Raw genomic sequence first — 23,741 nt, 5'->3', positions numbered from 1 at the left:
TTATTTTCTTCCCACTTGAAACTTGGTAAGAATCTGCCTAAGCCCTATGGTGAAGGGCTATTACATGCATGGATCACTTCTCTTTTAACTATTCGTAGTAGTTTTAGTCAGAGGTATAAGATGATTGAATGACATGACTGTTTTTAGGTTTATGAGATTCCAGGCAAATAAAATATTGAACAATAAGACAATTTATTTCACCTTCAGCGTTGGATAGTCGGATCGTTTTTTAGGTTGGTTCCTGGCTTGTGAGCAGTGTCTCTTAGACTTTCATATATGGAGGTGGCACCGTACTCTCTTTTCATTGGCAATGCAATTAATTTTAGGAGTGCTGGCTGTGTGTGCATGATCTGGATTTTTCAAAGGGCTCTTTTTAGTCTCAGAAAATCTTAAAATTCCAAAGTGTATGAATCACATCCCTGTTGGGTTCGGGAAAATGGTAGCGGGGATGAGTTTTCAAACAAATTTCCAATTACATGTATACCTCTACTCTTTCATTGTTCCGAGGTTAATGGTTTGTCATCTTGTTTTATATTCTTTCTGTCCCATATTCGGGCAAACAATGACATCCCCAACTAGGAGATAATCTGGTGTTAGCCATATTTGAAGTGATTTGAGATTGAGAATAGATACATTTTGTTTGGTTATCAGGAGTGAAATAAACGTATCTTTAAAATAATGCCCTTTTCATAGATAATCAAACCAGAGGCTATCTCATTCCACCACAGTATGAAACTATCATAAGCACTTATTAGCTAAAATCCAGTCCTGGAAATCCACCACTCTAATACATTCTCTGTCTTTGTCCTGTCTTCGTTTTTTTGTTAGCCCAAATAAATGAGAAGAAAATGTTGCCTATGCTTTTAAAGCGGCATTTTGATCGCATCCTATGACCTCTAACTGGCTGAAAGACATTGCCCTATCTCAGATGCTGGCCAACACTTATGTAGAGTTGGAGCACCACCAAGCCTGACTACAAGATATAAGGGGAACCAAACAAGTCATATCGGGCCTCAAAAATTTATATAGCCTATATAGACCTTGATGTAGCCGCAGCATACATCACCCTCATGGTCTCCACAGTTTTGACGGAATGTATATATGATCGTGTCATCAGCTGTCATCAGCTGTCATTTGTATGAATTTTGAATCCATGGTTCCTACCCCTTGCTAAGGGAGTGTATATGATGCATCCATTGAGTGATGCTGCACATGATATAGTCCTTTCCTTACTACAGAGTATGCTATGTAAACTGATGTGTATCAAATGCATTTTATTTTGTCCAATAAAAAAGAAATAAAGAATGTTTTATTAAAACAAATTGTATTTTGATAAGCAGATGGGGTCATAGCTAACGTGTAATTTAGAATGAGAGTATTTTCATTTTGCTGGCCTTACTCCTGCCCCACACTGCCATGAATTTTAGTGACTATGATTCAATTTAATTTTCTTAATTTTTATCAAAGGTATTTCATGCCCAAATTATTCACTGTAGCAAAATGGGTTACTGGGTAGGGGGTGAAAGCCTATTAAAGTAGCATCAGCTATCCTTATCAGGTTGCAACACAAGCAAATCCCAAATTAACATGTGCACAGTTCTCTATTAGCTTGGCGCAAAAGCAGTCAGGCTTAAAAAAATAATTTAGAGAAACAGAATAAAATGTAATAAATTATTTGACACCAAAACAAAAACAATCTGATCAGTAGAACCAGAGATATGTAATTTTAAATATTTAGGCAAAAATAGTGCTTAAAAGAATAAATGGCCAACTAGGGATATCTTGTCGTGCCAGACCAGGACAAAGGCACTCCTTCTGATCGACCACGATGGAGCACAGACTGGATCGAGGATCAGCAGCAGTTCTGAGGCACTATGGGGCTGCGATATAAAGTTCTGCATTGAGGATGCATCAAGTAGCAACAGTTCAGAGGAGCTGTGAGGACTTGCATCCGGGACACGTTGTGCAGCAGTGGTTTTGAATTAGAGCTGTGAGGTGGTGCGTCAAGCTGCATCGGTTCTGCTAGGAGCACACCTGGGCTGGCAGACCACCTTTCGGCTAACTTCCAAAGCCACAGCACTGGGGTGGCACCACTTGTGGAAAAGGACTCAAAGTAGGCAGGATCTAGGTGAAGGGTGCAAGGTGGTCAGAGCATTTTTCTGTCCCTATGACTCTGAGCAGGAGGACAGCCAACTGGACCTTGGAGTTACTCTGGTGGCCCAGGGTTCACAATGAAGGTCCAGTCCTTCTCACACCGGCAGCAGGCAAATGCCATCAGAGTAGCAGGGCAGCAGAGTTGCAGAGTCACAGGTCTTGGAACAAAGCAGCACAGCAGTCCTTTTTCTGAGACTTCCACTGATCCAGATGTGTACTGAAGACTCAGGTCTGAGGATCCACTATTTATCCCTGGTCCCAGCTTAGGAGAAGCTTCTAGAGGTTTCCACCCCCAAATGTGTTTGGGATTTCCTTCCTCCCTGCCATGGCACCAGCTTCTCTGGAGACACAAAAGGCTAGTGTGAAACCCTTTGTGATTGTGCAGAGGTAGACTCTTTGTGATGTACAAGTGCATTGTTGATGAAAGCTCTGCCCCCTCGTCAAGTCAGGTTTGCCCCATCCTGCCATCACAAATTCCCTCTTTGTCTCACTGTCTGGGAGCAATACACAAGGACCAACTACCAGCTTTACTTAGTCATGTGACCCAGGATACAGGCAGCAGGCACCAAATGGTTAGGACAAGAAGATTCCAGCTTTCTAAAAGCGCCATTTTCAGAACTGCAATTTAAGACCTGACTGTACCATTTAAGTGAGTTTAAAGTAACAATTGTTTAGAGACAAAACTTGACATTCCTACCTGCTCCCTATTGAAGGTTACCACCTATTAAATTAATATTATCCTGTGGGAGAGGTAGACCTTGCATTCACTACCAGTCATATAGAAGTTAAAAGTACATGGTCAGCTTTTTAATTACACTGCACCCAGCTGTAAAGGCTGTTTAAGGCCTACCCTAGGGGGTGACTTATATGTATTAAAAAGGAAGGTTTAGGCTAAGGGTGGGCTAAGTTGGTGGAGTGCCACTACGCGGAGTTCCACAGAGATGAAAAAAAATTCGGCTCTGCTCCACCCACAATAACATTTCAAGAAGTAGGAAATAAACACTTACCTGCTCTGGCATCTCCGGCTGCTCTCCTCCTCACCATGGTTTCCTCCTCGCCGTCTGTCACCCTCGCCGATCGCAACCCCCTACATTGTACGTCATGCGAGGACTGCACATGCACACACGTGTGCTCACTCCATCTAAGACGAACAAACTAGGTTTTGTGACCGGCATGGATGGCCAGGAGGAGAGACCATGGTGAGGAAGAGAGCAGCCAAGGGACGCCGGAGAAGGTAAGTGTTTATTTCCTACTCTTTTATTGGGCGTGGGTGCAGGGGATAACTCTACTCTGCCACGTAGTCAGAGCATTTGCCTGAACTCTGCATCACCAAAGGAGAGCAGAGTTGGCAAAACTCCAAAAAGTCTGCAGGCAGAGTGGAGTTTGATGCCCAGCACTAGTTTAGGCCGGGCAAACAGTTTATTTTGCCAGATCAAAATGGTAGTTTAACAATTTACATACAGGTTGCAATGGCAGATCTGGGACATGTTTAAAAGGGCTACCTAATTTGGTAGCAAAATCAGTGCTGCAGGCCCACAAGTAGTATTTAATCTACTGTCTCTGGTTACAGGTATTAACACTTTACTAGAGGCCTACCAGTAAATTAAGTGCGCCAATCAGGTGGAACCCAATGTTACCATTTTTCATTGAGAGAGTACCAGAACTGTAGCACTAGTTAGCAATGATAAAGTGTGCAGAGTCTTAAGACCAGCAAAATCAAACTAAGCAAATCCAAGGGGATTGAAGGCAAAAAGTTGGGGGAAACCACACCAAGGATTTCAGGTCCGACATTCACCATATCACTTTTACAGTGTGTATTAAGTTACATAATTTTTAATTTTGATCTTTTTAGTTTATATCCTGATCTCAGGAAATAATCTTGTATAATAAAACTTTGGACAGTTTGAACTTGCCTTGAGACATTGCATTTTGGACTTTTTTGCATCAAGGCAAACAGGAACTACTTAGCTACTAGGTAGGCTTGGGCCCGGTAATATTAGGGCCATTGGTAAGAGAGGGACTTAAAGTGTCTTTTGTTTTCCCCCACCCTCAGGCTTATGAACCTTACAATGTTGAATCCTTACTCAGCCTTCCTCAAAACACTGTTGGACTTGTGAAAGGTAACAGGCAGACTGAATCTGATGCATTTGGCATCGTGCGCTGTGAGAAGGATCTGAAGAAATTAGATCTCCTTCCACTCCAAGTCTAAGAACAGAAAGAGCTCTAAGGATTGGGAGGCTGATCCTCTGGTGTCTCCAGTAACATTGAAAAATCTGAAAAGTTCTTTCCTGTGAGGAATCCCCGTGGACTAGTGGAGACTGGACTGGATCTGGGCTTTGCTATTGGCCTTTGCCTAGCACCCTAAGAGTCTCTAAGTTCCTTCCCCTCAAATCCTATGGGCCTTAGAAGTGTACTTGTGTTGTTGTGTGGGCACCAGATGAACGCTTGGAAACATTTGAAATGTTTTCTATCAGGGCTCCAGAGCTTTAGCAAGACCGTCAGCAAAAAGTATTCAATCAGCTGTTGCACAGAGGCAGATTGGAATTCAGCTTTGACCCATGCGGAGATCTGCACACCTTAGATAAAATGGAAAAGTTCCATTCTGAGTCCTGAATTTTCAGCAAGAAATCTCGAAAGCTCCCCAGTGCCAGTAGGACCAAGCTGTTTCAGGTACCTGTTCCACTGTGTCAATTACATCATAAGCGCCGCCCTGTGCAGAGAACATTTTACCTCTCAAAAAGTGATAAAGTACCGTTCTGAATTGGGAGGTAGAGGAAATTGGGAGTAGAATCAAGAGGTAGAAAAAAGTCCCTCTGTGAAGTGGTACTTTTCGAAATAATTGACTTCCAAACTTTCACTGAGACCAATTCAGTAGTCAACCATGACTATTGACCTACATTGGGCGCTATATTTTTCTTTGTGCTTTTTCACTTTAATTCTTTAAAAAGAATCCTAGCTCTGGTTCCTCTTTTTGGATTTGTTGTTGTTTTGGTCTTGTTTTACTTATAACAGTTCCCTCTTTATTTTAAAATTGGTTATAGTTTTTTATAGCATTTTGGTTGATTTTTTCTATTGTTTATGTTCTGCATAAATACTTTACATACTGCTTTTGATCTATGCCTGAATGTTTTGTGTCATGTTAGCAGGGAAAGAATATAGGTTTATTTTATTTCATTTGTGTAACCTTGTTCTTTGTGGTGAACACTTACTCCCCGAATATCAATCCACTTTCCTACATCACCCAATAAGGAGTTTTGGGGGAATCAAATGCATATTTTGCTGCTTACAGCAGTAAAATCTCCATGTCCTGGTAACAGCCAGACATTTCCCTCTGACATATATCTGCAGGTCTGACCAGCCTCTATTCAGCATAAAACTCAGAATTGTGATATGTGCAGTATCCACAGTTAGTGTACAAATACAATGGGGTGACCCTGTGTCTCTCAGAACCTGGGTATTTCTCAGAAAAGCTACAATTCAATGGTTCTATTGGATAAGCAGATAATTTCTTTACAAAGACAACTAAAAAAAATTTACTTTTTTTTTTTACACAGTATTATTCAACTTTGATACTGGTGGAACACAAAACAAACAAGAATTCACTTCACAGAATTTCAGTTATACTTTTTACTATATAATGCAATAGGGATATGTATTCCAAGGCTGTCAAAACAATAGTGACAAGTTATAGTGAGGTAAAGTGCTCAGTGAGTGTGGTGAAGTGAATGTATTATATACAAGTGAGAGGGTAAAATATTTACAAATGATCAGGACGGATATACAGATGAGAAAAAATGGTCAGTACAAAATTAATTAATGTCTCTGGTAGAAGGCGAAAGTGCTCATCATTCAACACCATGAGACTTATTGTGGCTGAGCCAACGTGTTACGCCGACGTTTCGACCCTTAGAACAGCCTAATTGGTAAATGTCTGAGCGGTTCTTCCTCAGGGCTAAAGGGTTGTAGACAGCCCAAGCGGAGGGGTAAAATCCCTGTGGAGGAACCTCTTCAAATCGAGGCTGGTTGTGGCCACATGGAAAGGCCAAGGAGATATGGACTTGGTCAATCAGATGTAGGGTGAAGAGGCAAGAGAACAGGCCAAAGTATGCAAAAAAACATGCAATAAGCCATTGTAAGCACCAGTTGGTTACAGTAAATGCTCAAATGAAACGTGTGTGGCTCTGCACAAATATGACATCACTTGTGAGGAGTTGGAGGTCACTCGAGAAGCAAGTGGGTGACCTAGGAAGAAAAGAAACGTGCACTGTCAACCAGGGGAGCAATGCCTCGCTCTTTGAAGCAACAGTCCAAGATGGCTGTGCTCGAAAATCAGACGGGTCACAAGGCTGAGGGTGATGCAAACCACCGGCAAGTTGAGTTATCCGGAGAGAGAGAGAATACGTTGTAATGTTTAGGGCTGTGTGGCGGAGGCTTTGGGCTTCAAGGCATGGCAGGACGCCGACGAGGAGAGCAGTGATTCAACAGAGCCTAGCCAGCGCATTCTGCTCAACAGTTTAGTAAGATAAATACACTAATCAAAAATACACAAGTGGTGCTGCCAATTACAATCCGCGTCGCATCATACAGTTCTGCTTTAATAAGAGCTCACTTGCTTGGAGTTGGCTGTTCGTCGCGGTGGAGACGTCCATCGCATGCGAGCGACACCTCGGTCTGGGGTTCATTCCTCTCACTGCATCTGTGCTAAAACAAAACAAACCCTAGATTAACGAGCCTCAACATGAATGTCGTTCAGTACCTGCAACGGCGAGTCAGCCTGCGGGAGTCTGCTGCGCCTCGTAGGGTTGTAAATCACTCTACTCCGCTCCTCGTGTTAAAAGAGCCCCACAGACAAACAGGAGGCAGCGCTGCCCTGACGGGAGATGCGTCAGATGTACAAAGGTGAGGACACTGCACGAAGGGGATTCCCTGCGTAGTGTCGCGGTGTCAGCTAATTCACCAGGAGTACTTTGGATCATCCCTTATCAGAGCGCCCCGAAATCTTTTTGCATTTCAAGGAACTTCATACGGTGTAATTCTAAGCATGAGTCCAATGTGCAACTGATAATTAGGACAACGACCTAAAGCTGACTTAATGCAACGTATGCATCCTACACTGTAAGCAGATAATGAATTGTTTTTCGATTTGTATTACCGAACTTTATGCAATACTTTTCTAAAGGAGCTGGGCAGCTACATAGCACTGTGGCCATATATATAGAAGCAGGCCTACATTCACAAAAGGTGCACAACCGAAGAAGAGGCTGAAGGGCAGCTGCTGAAGAATACAGAATTAATGCTTGTTTCCTTATAGAATGGTATATGCTCCTAAGATGTCTCACATAATAATAACGCTTGGTGTTTTACACCACTGGTTTGTGCTGCAAATAATATTTGCTACTCTCACCCACTTTAATTCTACTCAATGTTTTGACATCAGATGGATGAAAGTCAGGGTTGGCCACATCAGGATTGAAAAAGTATGTCTAGATGTCATCAGCGATCCTTTAACTCACTAAGGAAGTCATTTAGAGGTGAGACCATTTACCTCAGTAAAGGGGTCATTCAGAGGTGAGCAATAACTGGACTCTCAACATACAATAAAATGATCAGATGTTTGTTCTGTCCACTCTGCAGCTCCCCCCCGAACCCCATTCAAATTGAGAGTAACTACTTTGGTCAGATCCACGAAGCGTCAGCTGGCTCCAAGGCGGACATTACTGCCAGTGGTCCAGCCGCCACAGGTCCACTGGCTTTACAACATGATGATTCTTCGTGCCCAGGAATGCCACAGAAGGAAAGGTGTTGCAGACAAGAAACCTAATTGCAAATCAGCGAAACGTATTTGTTTTAATTCCAAAGTAAACCCACACATTTCAAGGTTTGCTTTTGGAATGTTTTTTAGACCTTACTCCTTTACATTGCATTTTCTCTTTCTGCCATGACGCCATGAGCAATTTTGACAAAAATGTTGAAAGTTTAGTGGCCCAAACCTGAGGGGGCAGATTTACTACTTCTACACGCAAGGCTGTGCAGCAAGTAAAGTTGCTGCGCTGTGTTGCATGAAAAGGAGGCAGCAGAAATTAGACATTTCAGCTAAGCTATGGCGCTTTTCTGATGGTGCAATGTGTGCTGGCTAGCGTCAATGCAGACACACTTGCACCATGGTGCTCGGGTGCCTGCATTACAGGTAGGATTTTTCTGTGCAGGAAGGGACACCTTCCTGCACAAAAACAACCCTTAACAGCGTTTTCCTCTTTCTATGTCCGTTGCAGAATGCAGCACACGTGGAAAGAGGAAATAACAAGGAGAAATAAATATATTTCCCTTTGTTACGTCTCATTTGGGAAGGTGTAGCATTTTGATGTTGCTCCAGTTTTAACTGTCTTTGTCAATCTGGGAATGCGATGAATACAAGGCTGAAGGCATAGGAGCGCCCATGCTCTACCAGTGGAACACCTTCGCAATGCAAGATAACGCTATGCACTGCCTTTCTTTGTATTTACTAACCCTCCCATGCAAAGGGACTTTGCATGACTTAGTAAATAACAATAATGATTAAGCGTTGGGGCTGCGCCACGAAAGTGACACAACCTTGATGCAAAATCTTAGTAAATGGTTCCCAAATAACTCCTTCAAGCCATCTGGCTCACTCCATTCAAATTTCTGAGAAACGTGGTGAGAGATCCAGGGTTGTTGCAGAATGGACCCGACACACGCCCTTCAGGTGATGGAGGCGCGGTTGAAATATGACCCTCCAGCAGGGTAGGCTGTTAGTAGATTTTCCCCCAGGCCTTTTATGTACTAACTGGCTTCTGTAGCTGCTAATTTAGCCATATGTATTGCACTGGGGAAGACTTCAAATGTGATGGATTTTCCTCTTTCGCCTTGGAGGAAACTCTAACCAAATGCCAAGTGGTTTACCACCACGCAAATACTAAATGAGGCCCTCAGTAATGATGGACGAGGGGCTTACGTCGCAGTGGCTCCATCTTTGCCCTTGCAGAATATTCCGCAGGTACACATTTAATATAGTTCCTTAGCTCTCCATCAAAACTGCATATTAATGGATATAGCTTTCATTTAAAGTACTTTGACAATTGTACTATATAAATTGCCATCTGCCCCATTTTTCTATTTGCCAGAGGGAGAGATTCTATTCCCTAGTTCCCCTTTAAGAGCATTAGGCCTTATCACTAAACGTGCTCATTCTATAAAAATTGGTAGTGGCGTTAATGCCATTTACAGGGTTTGGTATGTTGGGTCCCGGTCTATCCATATCATAAAATGCCAAGGAACCGCCCCCTAATACTTTGATGAAGATCAAGGTACATTTTCCCTTGAACTGTCCAATGATTGGCCTTGTTCATGCAATGATAACTGCAGTTTACCATGCCAATACTTCATTTTCAGCTTTGCTGGTTTTCAGGAAGCTGTTCATATTGGGGCATAGAAAAAGTGATTTACTTGTGATCCACTAGTCAGTTTCATGCATCCAAGAGCCAATGTGATCCTGGTTTCCGCTAGCATTTGTGATCACCAGAAATATTCAGCCATAGTGGCCGCCCATTGTCAGTAGCTACATGCCTAGTCTGCCAACAAGCTGGTGGCGGGAACGCTTTCCTGTCATCTTATACACTATAATTTTTTTATTTTTTATAAAAGCCTGTCATCATTTTCTTAACGATACAAAAAACAGTGGTTCTGGACCTTAATCTGACAAGAAATAAATCAAAGTTCCTGTTAGGTATATTAAGTCAATGATTTCATGAGCTGTGTTAGAAGCAATTTATGGGCTCATAGTACTTAATACGTTATTCATGAATATACAAAAATGTTTGTATATTCATGAATAACGTATTAAGTACTATGAGCCCATAAATTGCTTCTAACACAGCTCATGAAATCATTGACTTAATATACCTAACAGGAACTTTGATTTATATCCTGTCAGATTAAGTTCTAGGACCACTGTTTTTTGTATCATACTGCACCCAGGTCCCAGACCACTATTGGGTAACCTCATTTTTTGAAATGATCATTTTCTTAACGGCCTTGCATAGAGGTGAATCCACCAGGTATGGTAAGAGAGTGGTATTTTAGACTGGAGGTTAATACAGCACCTCCGTGACTTGTGCCTAGTCCACTTGATGGAATGGTTGCACAGAGGGAGAGGTTGCCATTGCAGGGTTTTCCACCATTTGCTATATCAATATTGATGAATTTCATTCATTAATGGTAGTGATAAGTCTAATGTCTTTTTGGTGGATTTACGTCTACTGCCTTGCTCGAAATCAAGCCCTGAGCAGTTAGTGTGAGCCAGGCTTCTAATTTTATGGGAATGGTACCCTGCGATTGGGATAGTCTCACTCGGCAAGACGCTCGGGGCCCAAGTCACGAACGCAATCTACGAGCAGTGATCTCAGTTCATGTATATTTACACCTGCACATGGGTGTAAATCTCTGCCTAGATGCAATTCACGAATTGTGTGTTGAAATGCACGCCTAGTAGTAGGAGTATGTGACCCCGCTCTTTTACATATTAGAGTGCATGCTTGTACCACACAAAGTACAACCCTAATGTTACCTCTAATAACTTCATGGGCATATTGTAGGCATCATTCTCCCAAATGTAGCTCCATATAGAGTGAGTGGAGATGTCATCCTACACTATGTAGAACTACCGATTTAAAGGACTAGGGAAACAGGTATTACCTAAGAAAAATGACAAAAACCTAAACTGATTGGAAATGGTAACCCATAAGTCCAGCTAAGAATCTGAGCGCTGCTCTCTTCACCTTGTTCTGCTTGATATGAGACGTGAAATGTGATATAAAGGGTGTTTACATCTGGGTACAGTTGTGTTACATGTGAGAAGAGTAATTTAAAAAAATGTAATTAATAATCTACATATTTTTAATTTTGTAAGCATTTGCTATGCTTACATTTTCACATTGTGATTTGAATAGGTGTATGCTACAGTTGTAAGGGTATTTTTAACATTACTGTATTTATTTAATTATGGTGTATTTTCTAAATATTTGTTCAGCGTGGTTCATAGAGGTGTCTAACATGTCTAAAGTGATATAAACCTTTTTATATTATTATTATTTTTTAAATATTTTAACATGTTTTTAAGATCTTTACAAATGCAGGCGTATTTCCAGTTTCAATTTCTAGAAAACATGCTTACTAGGCTAACCACTTAGTAATGTCTACCCCTGAACAGAAACTACTTAAATACTTCAAAATTAGCTAATTACAGGTAAATGGTATGTCCTTAAGAGTACATGACATTGGCATGGACTTTACTGTTGCAATGTTTTTACCTTGTTTGCCTGCACTAAGCGACTATCAAGGAAGTGTTTGGCTAAAATAGGTTGTTGTCTGGGATGTGTTCTCAGTCTGTGGCCAGTATCTCACGAGATATATCGCGTGCTTCTCCAGGCTGGAGAGGCCGATAAGATGTAATGCTGCGTTCACAGCACTTAACAACGAAATATATATATACAGTTTCAGTGTCAGAGTATAAGTCGTAAAACAGTACCATCAAGTATCAGACGTGGTAGAAAGGATTCCAGTTGCTGTTAGTGTCAACATTTATTAGAAGGCCACATGGAATAGCGCAGTGCTTTGCTCTTTCAGAAAGTGAGATGGTCTTTTTCGGGTATGTGTTTGGAATCCAAAGCATTTCGGATTTCTGGACCTGACTTATAATAATTTGTCAAAAAATCACAGAAGTTAGTGGTGGATACGTTGTCGCACATTCAAAGAAATTTTAGCAGATATTCGGGTATTCAGAACAATTTAACACAGTCATATAGGACGTATGACAGGTCCCAGTTCGGGGTAAGATGCCCCACTACCAAGAGTATCAATCACTCAAGTCACCCAATGACTTGTAAGACATATACAAAAATAGAAACCCCGGCACTCTGATTATGTACAAATACAGTTTTAAATGTAGATCTCTCAAGACAGAAAAACAAAATGATGTGAAGGGATAACCCCTGACACAGAGAACGTTCAGGAAAACGTGTGTGAATCATTCAAACACTAATTTATTCAATGGTAAAATAACCAAAGACATGAATCATATCATTACATCAAATATCAAAAAATGTTTATAAAAATGATTAATTCCATGAAGTTCTTGAGAGTCCAGTTCTTGTTATGTAGAGCATGAGAAACAGCCAACATGCGTTTCGTCACCACCGTGACTTCCTCAAGGCTTTTTTCCTGGAGCTCACATAGGGGGGCTTCAAAGTCTTTACTCCCCTGTTGACTCCAATATCCTGGTTGACGACAGATTCCCCAATATAGCGTTCCAATATTTTTGGACCGACTAATCAAAAAGCGTATGATGACAGCGTTGAATCCTTGTCTTTACTTGATACGATTTGGAATATGGCTTAGATATAATAGGAAACTTCTTTCTCAACGTTTCGCGTGCTGCGTTTGTATGTTTAATGATATGCAATAATGGTCATCGTTGTCATCAAGAACAATGTGTCCACGAGTTAGGGAACCATGATAAGACCCTGGGGAGAAGAATCCGTATCATGCGCGACCAAAAGTGCCCTGCAGTCCGTTGTGGCCAAACTACTTAAATACTTAAAAATGAGCTAATTACAGGTAAATGGTCTGTCCTTAAGAGTACATGACATTGGCATGGACTTTACTGTTGCAATGTTTTTACCTTGTTTGCCTGCACTAAGTGACTATCAAGGAAGTGTTTGGCTAAAATAGGTTGTTGTCTGGGATGTGTTCTCAGTCTCTGGCCAGTATCTCACGAGAGATATCACATGCTTCTCCAGGCTGGAGAGGCCGATAAGATGTAATGCTGCGTTCACAGCACTTAACAACAAAATATATATATACAGTTTCAGTGTCAGAGTACAAGTCGTAAAACAGTACCATCAAGTATCAGACGTGGTAGAAAAGATTCCAGTTGCTGTTCGTGTCAACATTTATTAGAAGACCACATGGAATAGCGCAGTGCTTTGCTCTTTCAGAAAGTGAGATGGTCTTTTTCGGGTATGTGTTTGGAATCCAAAGCATTTCGGATATCTAGACCTGACTTATAATAATTTGTCCCCTGAGCTTCTAGGCACTCCATCGATAGAAAATGAAACAGATCCACATTTTCAGGCAAGACGAGACATGCCAGAAAATGAGGAACTGCAGCAATGGAACGCCTATATTTTGAAGCAGACAGGAAATAGTCACAGACCATTAACGGAGACTAAAGAATCAGATACCCTAGATAAACAAAAACCTTCCAGGTACATTAATAATCCACATTTGTAAAGCTCGAACAATCACCTGTAAGGGTCTCTAGGTGCTGTGGGCCGTCGGGAAGATTAAGCAAGCTGTTGCCCAGAGTCACATGCTGCTGGGCTAATCTGCGGCCAGCTATCGAACCGGGATCCCCAGATTCTGGAGTCAGTTGCCCTGGCCGCTGCGCCACACCTCTTCCCATTAAGAGACAGCTAGCAGTTGTGAGAGGCCAGTTAAAACGTCACAGAACCAACACTGCAGAACACGCCCTACTAGTAATAGGCCAGAGCTTTTATGATAGGTGAGACAAAGTGAGCTCTTTATTTTCCTGCGGACTTAGAGTACAATTGGCAAAAACCCACATTCTCTGTGTCAAAACAGAGAAAGGTGTTTGGAAACTTAACGAGAAAGACAAACAGTAGTCCTTCAGTACATTCTGTCAGACCCTTTGCACACTTGACACCGAGGACCCTAATACAGTGATTGGGTGCCAATTCCACCCAATCATAAGGATCCTCTTGAAGCTCTATCGGGGCAGCAAAGCTGCAACAAGCAATTAAAGCTATGCCAGCTCGCAAAACTCTATGCCCAGATGGCCTTCTATTGGAGTTCTGCAAAGCATTTCTAACGCCCATACAAGACAACTTGCTCTTGCTTTATAACTCCTTCTCCATAAGCACTGACCTAACACCTTCTATGCATGAATCGGAAATCGCCTTGATCCCCAAGCCAGGCAAAGACCCGACTGGATGCGCATCACACAGACCTATCACCCTCCTATACGCAGACACAAAAGTTTACACAAAAATATTGGCTATGCGCCTGGACCCACTTCTTCTGGGTCAACAAGACCTGGATCAGGTGGCACTTGTTCACAACCTAAAGGGAGCTGATAACATCCACCACCTAGTTCATCTGATTGAAAAAACACATAAACGTGACATACCGGGCTTAAATCCTCTGGCTCAATGGGGAGAAGCTCTTGATCACGAGACCAGGGCCTTCCCATCAGTGGTACGCCACAAACTCCAGCTGGGATGATGGAGAAAATTATGGCAGCTAATACCAACCCAACCACTGTGATTTGGGTGAACAGGCAACACACAGAACCTATCATCCTGGCACGGTGAACGAGACAGAGGCTCCCCATCACCCCTTCTCTTCGCCCTTGCGGTCGAACTCATGGCCATAAAGATGTGACAGGAACATACAGTAGCAGGCATCCCTTTTAGAGGTCAGATTCCCCAAATTAACCTCTTTTCTGACAATGTCCTCATTACAGTAACCAACCCCGCAGAATCTCTTGCCTCCCTAATCCCTATCTTAGAATCATTTTAGACAGTATCAAGCTTTAAAGTCAGCGATGGCAAATCTCAAATACAGAACATCACAGTACCACCTGCTGACCTCCCCAGCTCTCCTTGAAGTGACTCTCTTCCACTGGGCTAAAACCTCTAACTGACAACTTAAGGAATGGCCGAAGGGCAACTGGGTAATACTCCACATAAACATACATGACACCCTGCGTCGGTGTGTATCTGTCAAGGCTGGAGAGAATCACTGTCATAAAAATGAACATCCTACCCAGAGATTTATATCTATTTAAAACTCTTGTGTCTCCCATACCCACCAAGGATATAACTTAATTGCAGAATAGCATACTTGCGCTCATATGGGCTGGGAAGAAACCCTGCTCCTAAGGGACAGAGGAGATCTGGTATGCCCCAGCCTCCTGGAATAATACTGGGCAGCCCAGATCTGCTACATATCAGAATGGGTGGTAAGTGATGTAGAAAAACACTGGCTACACATAGAACGGGGGTTACCTAGGATTGCATGACCCAAAAAGGCCTATATTACCTTCAGCTAGGACAGTCATAGATATATGGGATAAGATAGCTCACAGAAAGGGTCTCACAACCTTACAATCCCCCAACACACCCATCGTCTGGAATACAGAATTTACACCTGCCATGAGCCACACAGAATTCCCGGAGTGGGAAAGGGGAGACTTTAGAACTCTGCGTGACCTATTCTTGGGAGACAAAATTATGGCATTTGGGCATTACAAACCAGACTTTCAAATTTCAGGGAAAACGCGACTTCAGTACTCCCAGCTCAGACACTTGGCACTACATCCAACCAATATCGGGACAGCCACCAGACGCTTAGCAACTTTGAGAAATTGGTGAAGACATTTGAGGGAATGAGGAGACTGATCTCCAAAATCTACCACACTATTCAGGATTCCAAACCCCAGACTCCCCACGCCTATCAAACAAGATGGACTGAAGGCTTAGGAAACGACATATCCCATAGGATTGAGATCTCCTGTGGAGGGATATACTAAAACTGGGGTTGACTGGAATGTTTCATTCCGCCTGCGTAATTTGGCACGTTCTGGCCAAATTCCGTCAATTGCTGTATGGCAGATCTTTTTCCTTTGAGGCTTCAGAAATGCTAGCATGATTTTCTATGATGGGCTGCTGCAAGCAGTTGCAGTGAGAGAGCTGCTTCTTGAGTAGATTTGCTGCTACTCAAGTAGATTTTCGACGTGAGCAGCAGCAAAATCAACTCGAATGGGCGCGCGCTTTTGTGCTCCTCATGGTGTTGTTTGCACTGATTTTTCAGCGCTGATTGCACTATCCACACTCAATTGCAGAGCAAGCAGCGGGATGTGCATATTTTACGCCCATTGGTCAACGTTGCATAGTCATGCTGAGTTTTTATGTAACTCTGTAGAATTCCACTGTGTGAAACTCAGCGAGTTCAGCCTAACCAAAACCCCTCCAAGGTATACCCCAGAGGGAATCAGACTACAAAGTGATGTTCCAATAGTACTACACCCAGAGTGGGCTTCACTGCATATATCCCATCTCCTCTTCCCTCTCACGTTGGTACAACCAAGAGCTGGGCACAATTATGCACATGTGGTGGGATTGGGCACTCATCCAAATATTCTGGAAGGAGATACTGGGACATGCCAGGGGAACTTAAGGTTACCCTATCCCAGCTAATCTTGGCAGTCATTTTTTGGGGGTGAGACTGACTGAGGTGGGGGGCATGACAGGATCTGATTGGGTACTTCCACGTCATGGAGTGGGCAAGCAGCCAATTGCCCCTTACTGGAAATAACAGTAACCCCCTACTATCTCTTTATGGTTCTATAAGAGGTGGCAGGTCCTCACTATGGAGCATATAATGAACAGACTAGCTAAAATAGTCAAGAAGCTCACCTGACTTTGAACACCCTTTATAGATTACATGGTGTGGGTCGAATACAAAAACCTCTCAACACAGAGATACAGGGCCTTGCAACATTTCGAACACTCCTAGAGTTTGTCCCAAAACCAGAAACCAAGGCACTTAAAATCCCATCTTCCTCTCCCCTTAACCTCCCTGCCCCTCTCAGAAGCACCCTAATTCTACTGTCTCCTCTCTCTTCCAAAAACAATATAACACACCTTAACTCTAAGTTGCTATACATCATAAAGCAAAATACCTATCCAAAGAAACTAATATAATAACACACATTACTTGCATTTGCATTACTTCAATAAGCACAATACATTTTTCATGAGCAAATATAGTCCTTCTGCCAAAATGGTTGGTCTTGATGCTTCTGGTGCAAGATCAGTTCCTGAAACAATTCCACCAGTTTTCTTTAACCAAACACTGCATTCTAGATCATTATACAAAATTGTGTGAATTATTCCTCAATCAGTCACTGGGTCCACGCACATACATTTATTGATAGTCCTTTACCCTATGTTCCAGATCCCTTTTTCTAACACATTTTGGTGCCGATCACGATCCGGTAAAAAAAAGGCCCGTCCGTCTCGTATCCGGTCTTTTTACCGTACGAATCGGACAAGTGCCGTACAAACTGGCAATCACGATTCGCATGGTAAAAAGTCCATACGAACCGCCTTGGGAATAAATCCCCACACGTCCTCGGGTCGAAAAATGTGTCCGACACGTCCTCGGGCGATTTACCGTACAAATGTGAAAAGTGAAGTCCGACTGAGGAATCACGATCCTACCAGTGCGTCCGACCGTACAACCGTATGGTAAAAACACTGTCCGCACCGAACTCCCATAGCAACCATGGAGACATGTGCCCGCATACGCGACCAACACTCCCCCCAGCACCCATACGTTCAAGTCGTACTCCCCGTGTATGTACACCCCCCCTGTATGTACACCCGTGTACATGTCGAACCCCCACCCGTGTATGTACACCCCTGTACGTTCGAGTCGAACCCCCACCCGTGTACGTGTCGTACCACCGTGTATGCACACCCCAGTACGTTCGAGTCGAACCCCCACCCGTGTACGTGTCGTACCACCGTGTATGCACACCCCAGTACGTTCGAGTCGAATCCCCACCCGTGTACGTGTCGTACCACCGTGTATGTACACCCCTGTACGTTCGAGTCGAACCCCCACCCGTGTACGTGTCGTACCACCGTGTATGCACACCCCAGTACGTTCGAGTCGAACCCCCACCCGTGTACGTGTCGTACCACCGTGTATGCACACCCCAGTACGTTCGAGTCGAATCCCCACCCGTGTACGTGTCGTACCACCGTGTATGTACACCCCTGTACGTTCGAGTCGAACCCCCACCCGTGTACGTGTCGTACCACCGTGTATGTACACCCCTGTACGTGTCGTACACCCCTGTACGTGTCGTACCACCGTGCATGTACACCCCAGTACCTTCGAGTCGAACCCCCACCTCTGTACGTGTCGTACCACCGTGCATGTACACCCCAGTACCTTCGAGTCGAACCCCCACCCCTGTACGTGTTGTACCACCGTGTATGTACACCCCAGTACGTTCGAGTCGAACCCCCACCCGTGTACGTGTCGTACCACCGTGTATGCACACCCCAGTACGTTCGAGTCGAACCCCCACCCGTGTACGTGTCGTACCACCGTGTATGTACACCCCAGTACGTTCGAGTCGAACCCCCACCCGTGTACGTGTCGTACCACCGTGTATGTACACCCCAGTACGTTCGAGTCGAACCCCCACCCGTGTACGTGTCGTACCACCGTGTATGCACACCCCAGTACGTTCGAGTCGAACCCCCACCCGTGTACGTATCGTACCACCGTGTATGTACACCCCTGTACGTTCGAGTCGAACCCCCACCCGTGTACGTGTCGTACCACCGTGTATGTACACCCCTGTACGTGTCGTACACCCCTGTATGTGTCGTACCACCGTGCATGTACACCCCAGTACCTTCGAGTCGAACCCCCACCCCTGTACGTGTCGTACCACCGTGTATGTACACCCCTGTACGTTCGAGTCGAACCCCCACCCCTGTACGTGTCGTACCACCGTGTATGTACACCCCTGTACGTTCGAGTCGAACCCCCACCCGTGTACGTGTCGTGCCACCGTGTATGTACACCCCTGTACGTGTCGTACCACCGTGCATGTACACCCCAGTACCTTCGACTCGAACCCCCACCCCTGTACGTGTCGTACCACCGTGTATGTACACCCCAGTACGTTCGAGTCGAACCCCCACCCGTGTACGTGTCGTACCACCGTGTATGCACACCCCAGTACATTCAAGTCGAACCCCCACCCGTGTACGTGTCGTACCACCGTGTATGTACACCCCTGTACGTTCTAGTCGAACCCCCACCCGTGTACGTGTCGTACCACCATGTATGTACACCCCTGTACGTGTCGTACACCCCTGTACGTGTCGTACCACTGTGCATGTACACCCCAGTACCTTCAAGTCGAACCCCCACCCCTGTACGTGTCGTACCACCGTGTATGTACACCCCTGTACGTTCGAGTCGCACCCCCACCCCTGTACGTGTCGTACCACCATGTATGTACACCCCTGTACGTTCGAGTCGAACCCCCACCCGTGTACGTGTCATACCACCGTGTATGTACACCCCTATACATGTCGTACCACCGTGCATGTACACCCCAGTACCTTCGAGTCGAACCCCCACCCCTGTACGTGTCGTACCACCGTGTATGTACACCCCTGTACGTTCGAGTCGCACCCCCACCCCTTTACGTGTCGTACCCCCCTGTATGTACACCCGTGTACGTCAGAGTCGCACCCCCACCACAACCTCCTAAGTACGGAGCGCACCCCAGGCCCCAACATCACAACCGCATGTACGAGTCGTACCAAGCCACACACAAGGACAGCACTGTACAACCAAATGGCCCATGTACACACCGTACACACGCTAAAAACGCACGTACACAACCAGGACAAAACAAAACAACACAAGAATACACCATTCGAATGGCACTAAGCCACTAAACATGTCCAACAACCACTAAAAAAACACATTCACTGACCTGCAACTGCCAAAAACAAACAGAGGCCCAAAACACCACCACTCCTTATAACACACCCACCCAAAGTTCAAACACAGCCACACCCACCAATGGACCAATAAAAAGGGCCCACACACACAAACCATGAGCCTTTGCAACAGACTTACTGCTGCCAGACCCCACAGACAACCTACAGCACCAAACTAGAAGCTTCAACACACCGTACACTTGCACACCTTCACACAACCACCTTCACAAACACACCCTCATCACATTCACACAAACACACACCTGCACAACCACACCCACACACCCACAACCATCCACACACACCCCCCACCATCCACACCCACACCCCTCACCATGCCCACTAACAAGAATCCAAAGTTCAGTAACCGAGAGTTGGAGGTCCTTGTCGATGAAATCCTCAGAGTCGAGCCACACCTCTTTGGAACATTGGTCAGACAGACCAGCATTGCAGAAAAAACAGCCATGTGGCAGACCATCGTCGATGCTGTGAATGCTGTTGCGGACACCAGAAGGAACAAGCAGGAATGCCAAAACAGGTGGTACGATCTGCGGAGGAGGGTCCGAGCCAAGATGACGGATGAACACAACCAGGCCAACGTCACTGGAGGAGGCCCGTCCCGCAGACCCGTACACTACCAGCCCTGGGAGGAGAGGGTGATGGCCATACTGCCGGTGGAGGCAGTCGAAGGATTAGGAGGACTCCGAGACCCGGGTGAGTACACAAACAACGCACCTCACATGGGGGGAACCTCATCCACAACCAAACCCACAAACAGGCACGCAACCACCCCAAGCTATCGCATGACTCAACCACACTCCATGAACACGCACATGCCACTGGCACCACCATGCCCCATGCACCCAGCTGCACAATGTCAAGTCACAGGCCACAGAAGACACCAACACATGACACGATAAGCCAGATGGCGGGAAGGTGGGCCCCAAAAATCACATAGTGCAACTCAGAAGCAGACAACAATGCCCTCTGCCCATATGGCCTAGGTCACAGCCAGACTAACACTGTGTCCCCACACAGGAAAGACTCGCCAGCAAATGGCGGACGCCTTGCATTAACACATGGGGGTGAAGGCACTTGTTGCATATGACAGCAGCTAATGAACAGCCAACACTGTGAAAGAGTGGCAGCACACACCACCACAGCAGCAGCACACACACACACACTACACCCAATGGGTGCCTGGAGATCAGAAACCAACAGCAACAAGCCAAGGGCCATTCAAAGATCTGCTAACAGTGTGTGCCCAGGAAGTTGGCCTTAGGTGACAGAGGGTGACACACAGAGGGAGGGACAGGGGGACACAGAGGGAGGGAGACACAGGGAGACGGACAGGGGGAGGAGGCTGACACACAGAGGGAGGGAGAGGGGGACAGAGAGGGAGCGAGAAAGGGACACACAGGGGGAGGAGGCTGACACACAGAGTGAGGGAGAGGGGGACAGAGAGGGAGGGAGACACAGGGAGACAGACAGGGGGAGGAGGCTGACACAGGGAGGGAGGGAGAGGGGGACAGAGAGGGAGGGAGAGGGGGACAGAGAGGGAGGGAGACACAGGGAGAGCAAATCAGCCTTGTGGTGTGTGGGAATGTCTGCTCGTCAGCAGGTGGACTGCGTGCATGTAGCCAAGGGTGGCCAGTGCCAGAACTCCCCCTCTTTCCCATGGCAAAACACAGGGCCATGTCACAACCTGTGCACGAGCACAACGACAGCTACCTGCATTATATAAGTGTGTGGATACACTCCATGTGCACAAGTACAGTGCTACACGGAAGGCCCCAATGCATGGCTCGCCACACCTGCCCACTCCACTGCTGACTGCAGTCACACTAGACGCAGCAAGTAAGCCTGTGCCACACATAGGTAAAGTCGCCAAAGCTGTGCCCAAGGGACATACCCATGCACAAGTGCACCGTGAGTGGAATGCAAGACATATCCAAATTCCCAGAGCAAATGTGCCAACTTTGAAACTAATGAAACATGGATGTTGCATGGAACAAAATTAACATTGTCTCTCTCACACACAGGTCAACCTCGTGGATCACCCCCCAACACTGGGGGGGAAGACTCACAGGACCCGGCTCGGTGGGATGACGGACCCATCGGCAGTGACGACTCTCACCACTCTGTGGACGACCCCAACCATCCTGGCCCCTCTGGTGTCCAACGACCTGCAGCACCTGCGTCAGGTACAACGGGGCCAACCACCACCCCCACTCCTGCCACATCCCAGGAGACACCCAGGATCCCTGCCTCACCACCACAAAGCAGCCAGGCTGGCCAGGAGGGACACGGTGTCCCGGGCACCCAGGAGGAGGCAGGCGACAACAACAATGCCACCCCTCAGGGGTCCCGGAGACCCGATGTGCCCACAAGGGCAGGCCAGGTGCAAGTGGGCAGGGGTGGTGGGAGTGGAGGACGGCGGAGGCGCCAGCCTGACCAGTTGGCTGGGGAACTGGTATTTTCCCATGTCCGTAACATCCTGGACACATCCCGGCAGGACACCACGGGCATGGCCCAGGTTGTGTCCACCCTCAATGATATGAAGGGGACCCTCGATGAGATCAAGACCCAGCAGGCCCAGCAACATGCGGAGCAACATGCCTGTCTACTGCAACACCAACGGAGGATGGAGGACAGACAGGCTGAGCTCGTGACGGTGTTCACGGGAATTCACACTACACTCCGTCGGATGGCCGACAACATGGGCAACCCTCCCTGTGCCAGAAGGCGTAGAACATCACCACCCACAGGGAGGGAGGAGGAGAAGGAAACATCCGACGGAGCTTCCCAAGCATCGTCACGGCCTGCAGGAGGCCGGGTCGTCCACGGAAAGGACCGTGAGGGTCGGCGCTACATCACCATCTCCCAGGACACCTGGCCTGGCACCTGGCCCACTGGAGCAACAGCATCACAGCATCAAGAGACATTCTCTGCCACATGGCCCTGCTGGTCACTGTCTGACCAATGTTGACAAAGACTGTGGCATGGACTCTGAGGATTTCCAATGGCAAAGACACCAACTCTCCTACTGAACTTTGGATTCCAAACTCCCGGAAAGCCCCTCACGTCATACCCCCCCCCACCCCCCCACAATAATAAAAATTCACACCATGAAGAGAAGATGCCTGCTGGTTGCATTATTACCTTACATGTGTCTTGTAAAGTCTAAACATGCCTGACTACTCTTTTGACTTCAACCATCCACACCCTGGGGCCTGAGTCTGGCACAGGACACACGGGTCACAGTGTATTAGGCAAGACAGACATGGAGCACCATGCACACCCGTGATGGGCCCAACCAGCTGAGGGGGTGGATGCACAACCGTGCTGACAGACACATTGAGTACAGCAACAGTAAAGCGCAGAGGTCAGGGATCCAGTCGGGGGCCTCCAGGTAAGTGTAGACAGGTGGCAGAACCATGTCCTGCAAGCTTGAGTCCGGTGGATGCAGAGAATGGGGGCCTGGCCAACGTTGGATGCATGGGGATGGCACATGTCACAATACCCACACAGTCATTAACATCATGCACAATACACAGTCTCATCCCACACACACAGCTTGCATCTTGCTACTCGACACATAGACACATAGCCACTATCAGGGAAAACCATGCCAGACATGCTGGATGCCCCGTGGCAAAACACCAGCATTGACTGAGAAGTGGCACCTTGGAGGCATAGGGACACCTTTATTAGTCATGTCTTCGGGATTGCAGAGGCAACTTGAAGTACACATGAACACTTCATGTGGAGTAACATGTGGGTCCAACACTGGCACCCCCCTTCTGCAGCACAAATGCGTGATAGCCATGGAACTGGCACACAATTGTCGGTTAACAGCTGAACACCCCCCCGCTGCTCACGGAGAGACTGCCATACACCATTGATCCGCTGATGTAGAAGTCCCACATCATGTCAAGCCAATGCAAACCG

General features: G+C 46.1%; 1 protein-coding gene across 5 annotated transcripts in view; it reads right to left on the bottom strand.

Annotated features, from left to right (window-relative positions):
- LOC146796131 (GTPase IMAP family member 7-like) overlaps positions 1 to 7,112 on the bottom strand; it is a 261,041-nt gene extending 253,929 nt beyond the window's left edge. For 2 of the 5 annotated variants that reach the window (XM_085628509.1, XM_085628512.1), the window contains exon 1: positions 6,764 to 6,882. In XM_085628509.1, coding sequence (XP_085484635.1) covers positions 6,764 to 6,836 — 73 coding nt within the window. In that variant the 5' untranslated portion in view covers positions 6,837 to 6,882. The other 3 variants (XM_085628510.1, XM_085628513.1, XM_085628511.1) reach the window with 3 other exon arrangements.
- Between the last annotated feature and the right edge of the window lie 16,629 nt (positions 7,113 to 23,741).

This window comes from Triturus cristatus, chromosome 10, assembly GCF_964204655.1.
Source record: "Triturus cristatus chromosome 10, aTriCri1.1, whole genome shotgun sequence".
Classification (NCBI taxonomy): Eukaryota; Metazoa; Chordata; class Amphibia; order Caudata; family Salamandridae; genus Triturus; species Triturus cristatus.
Note: the sequence above shows the minus strand (reverse complement) of the source record. Positions and strands in the feature narration are given on the sequence as shown.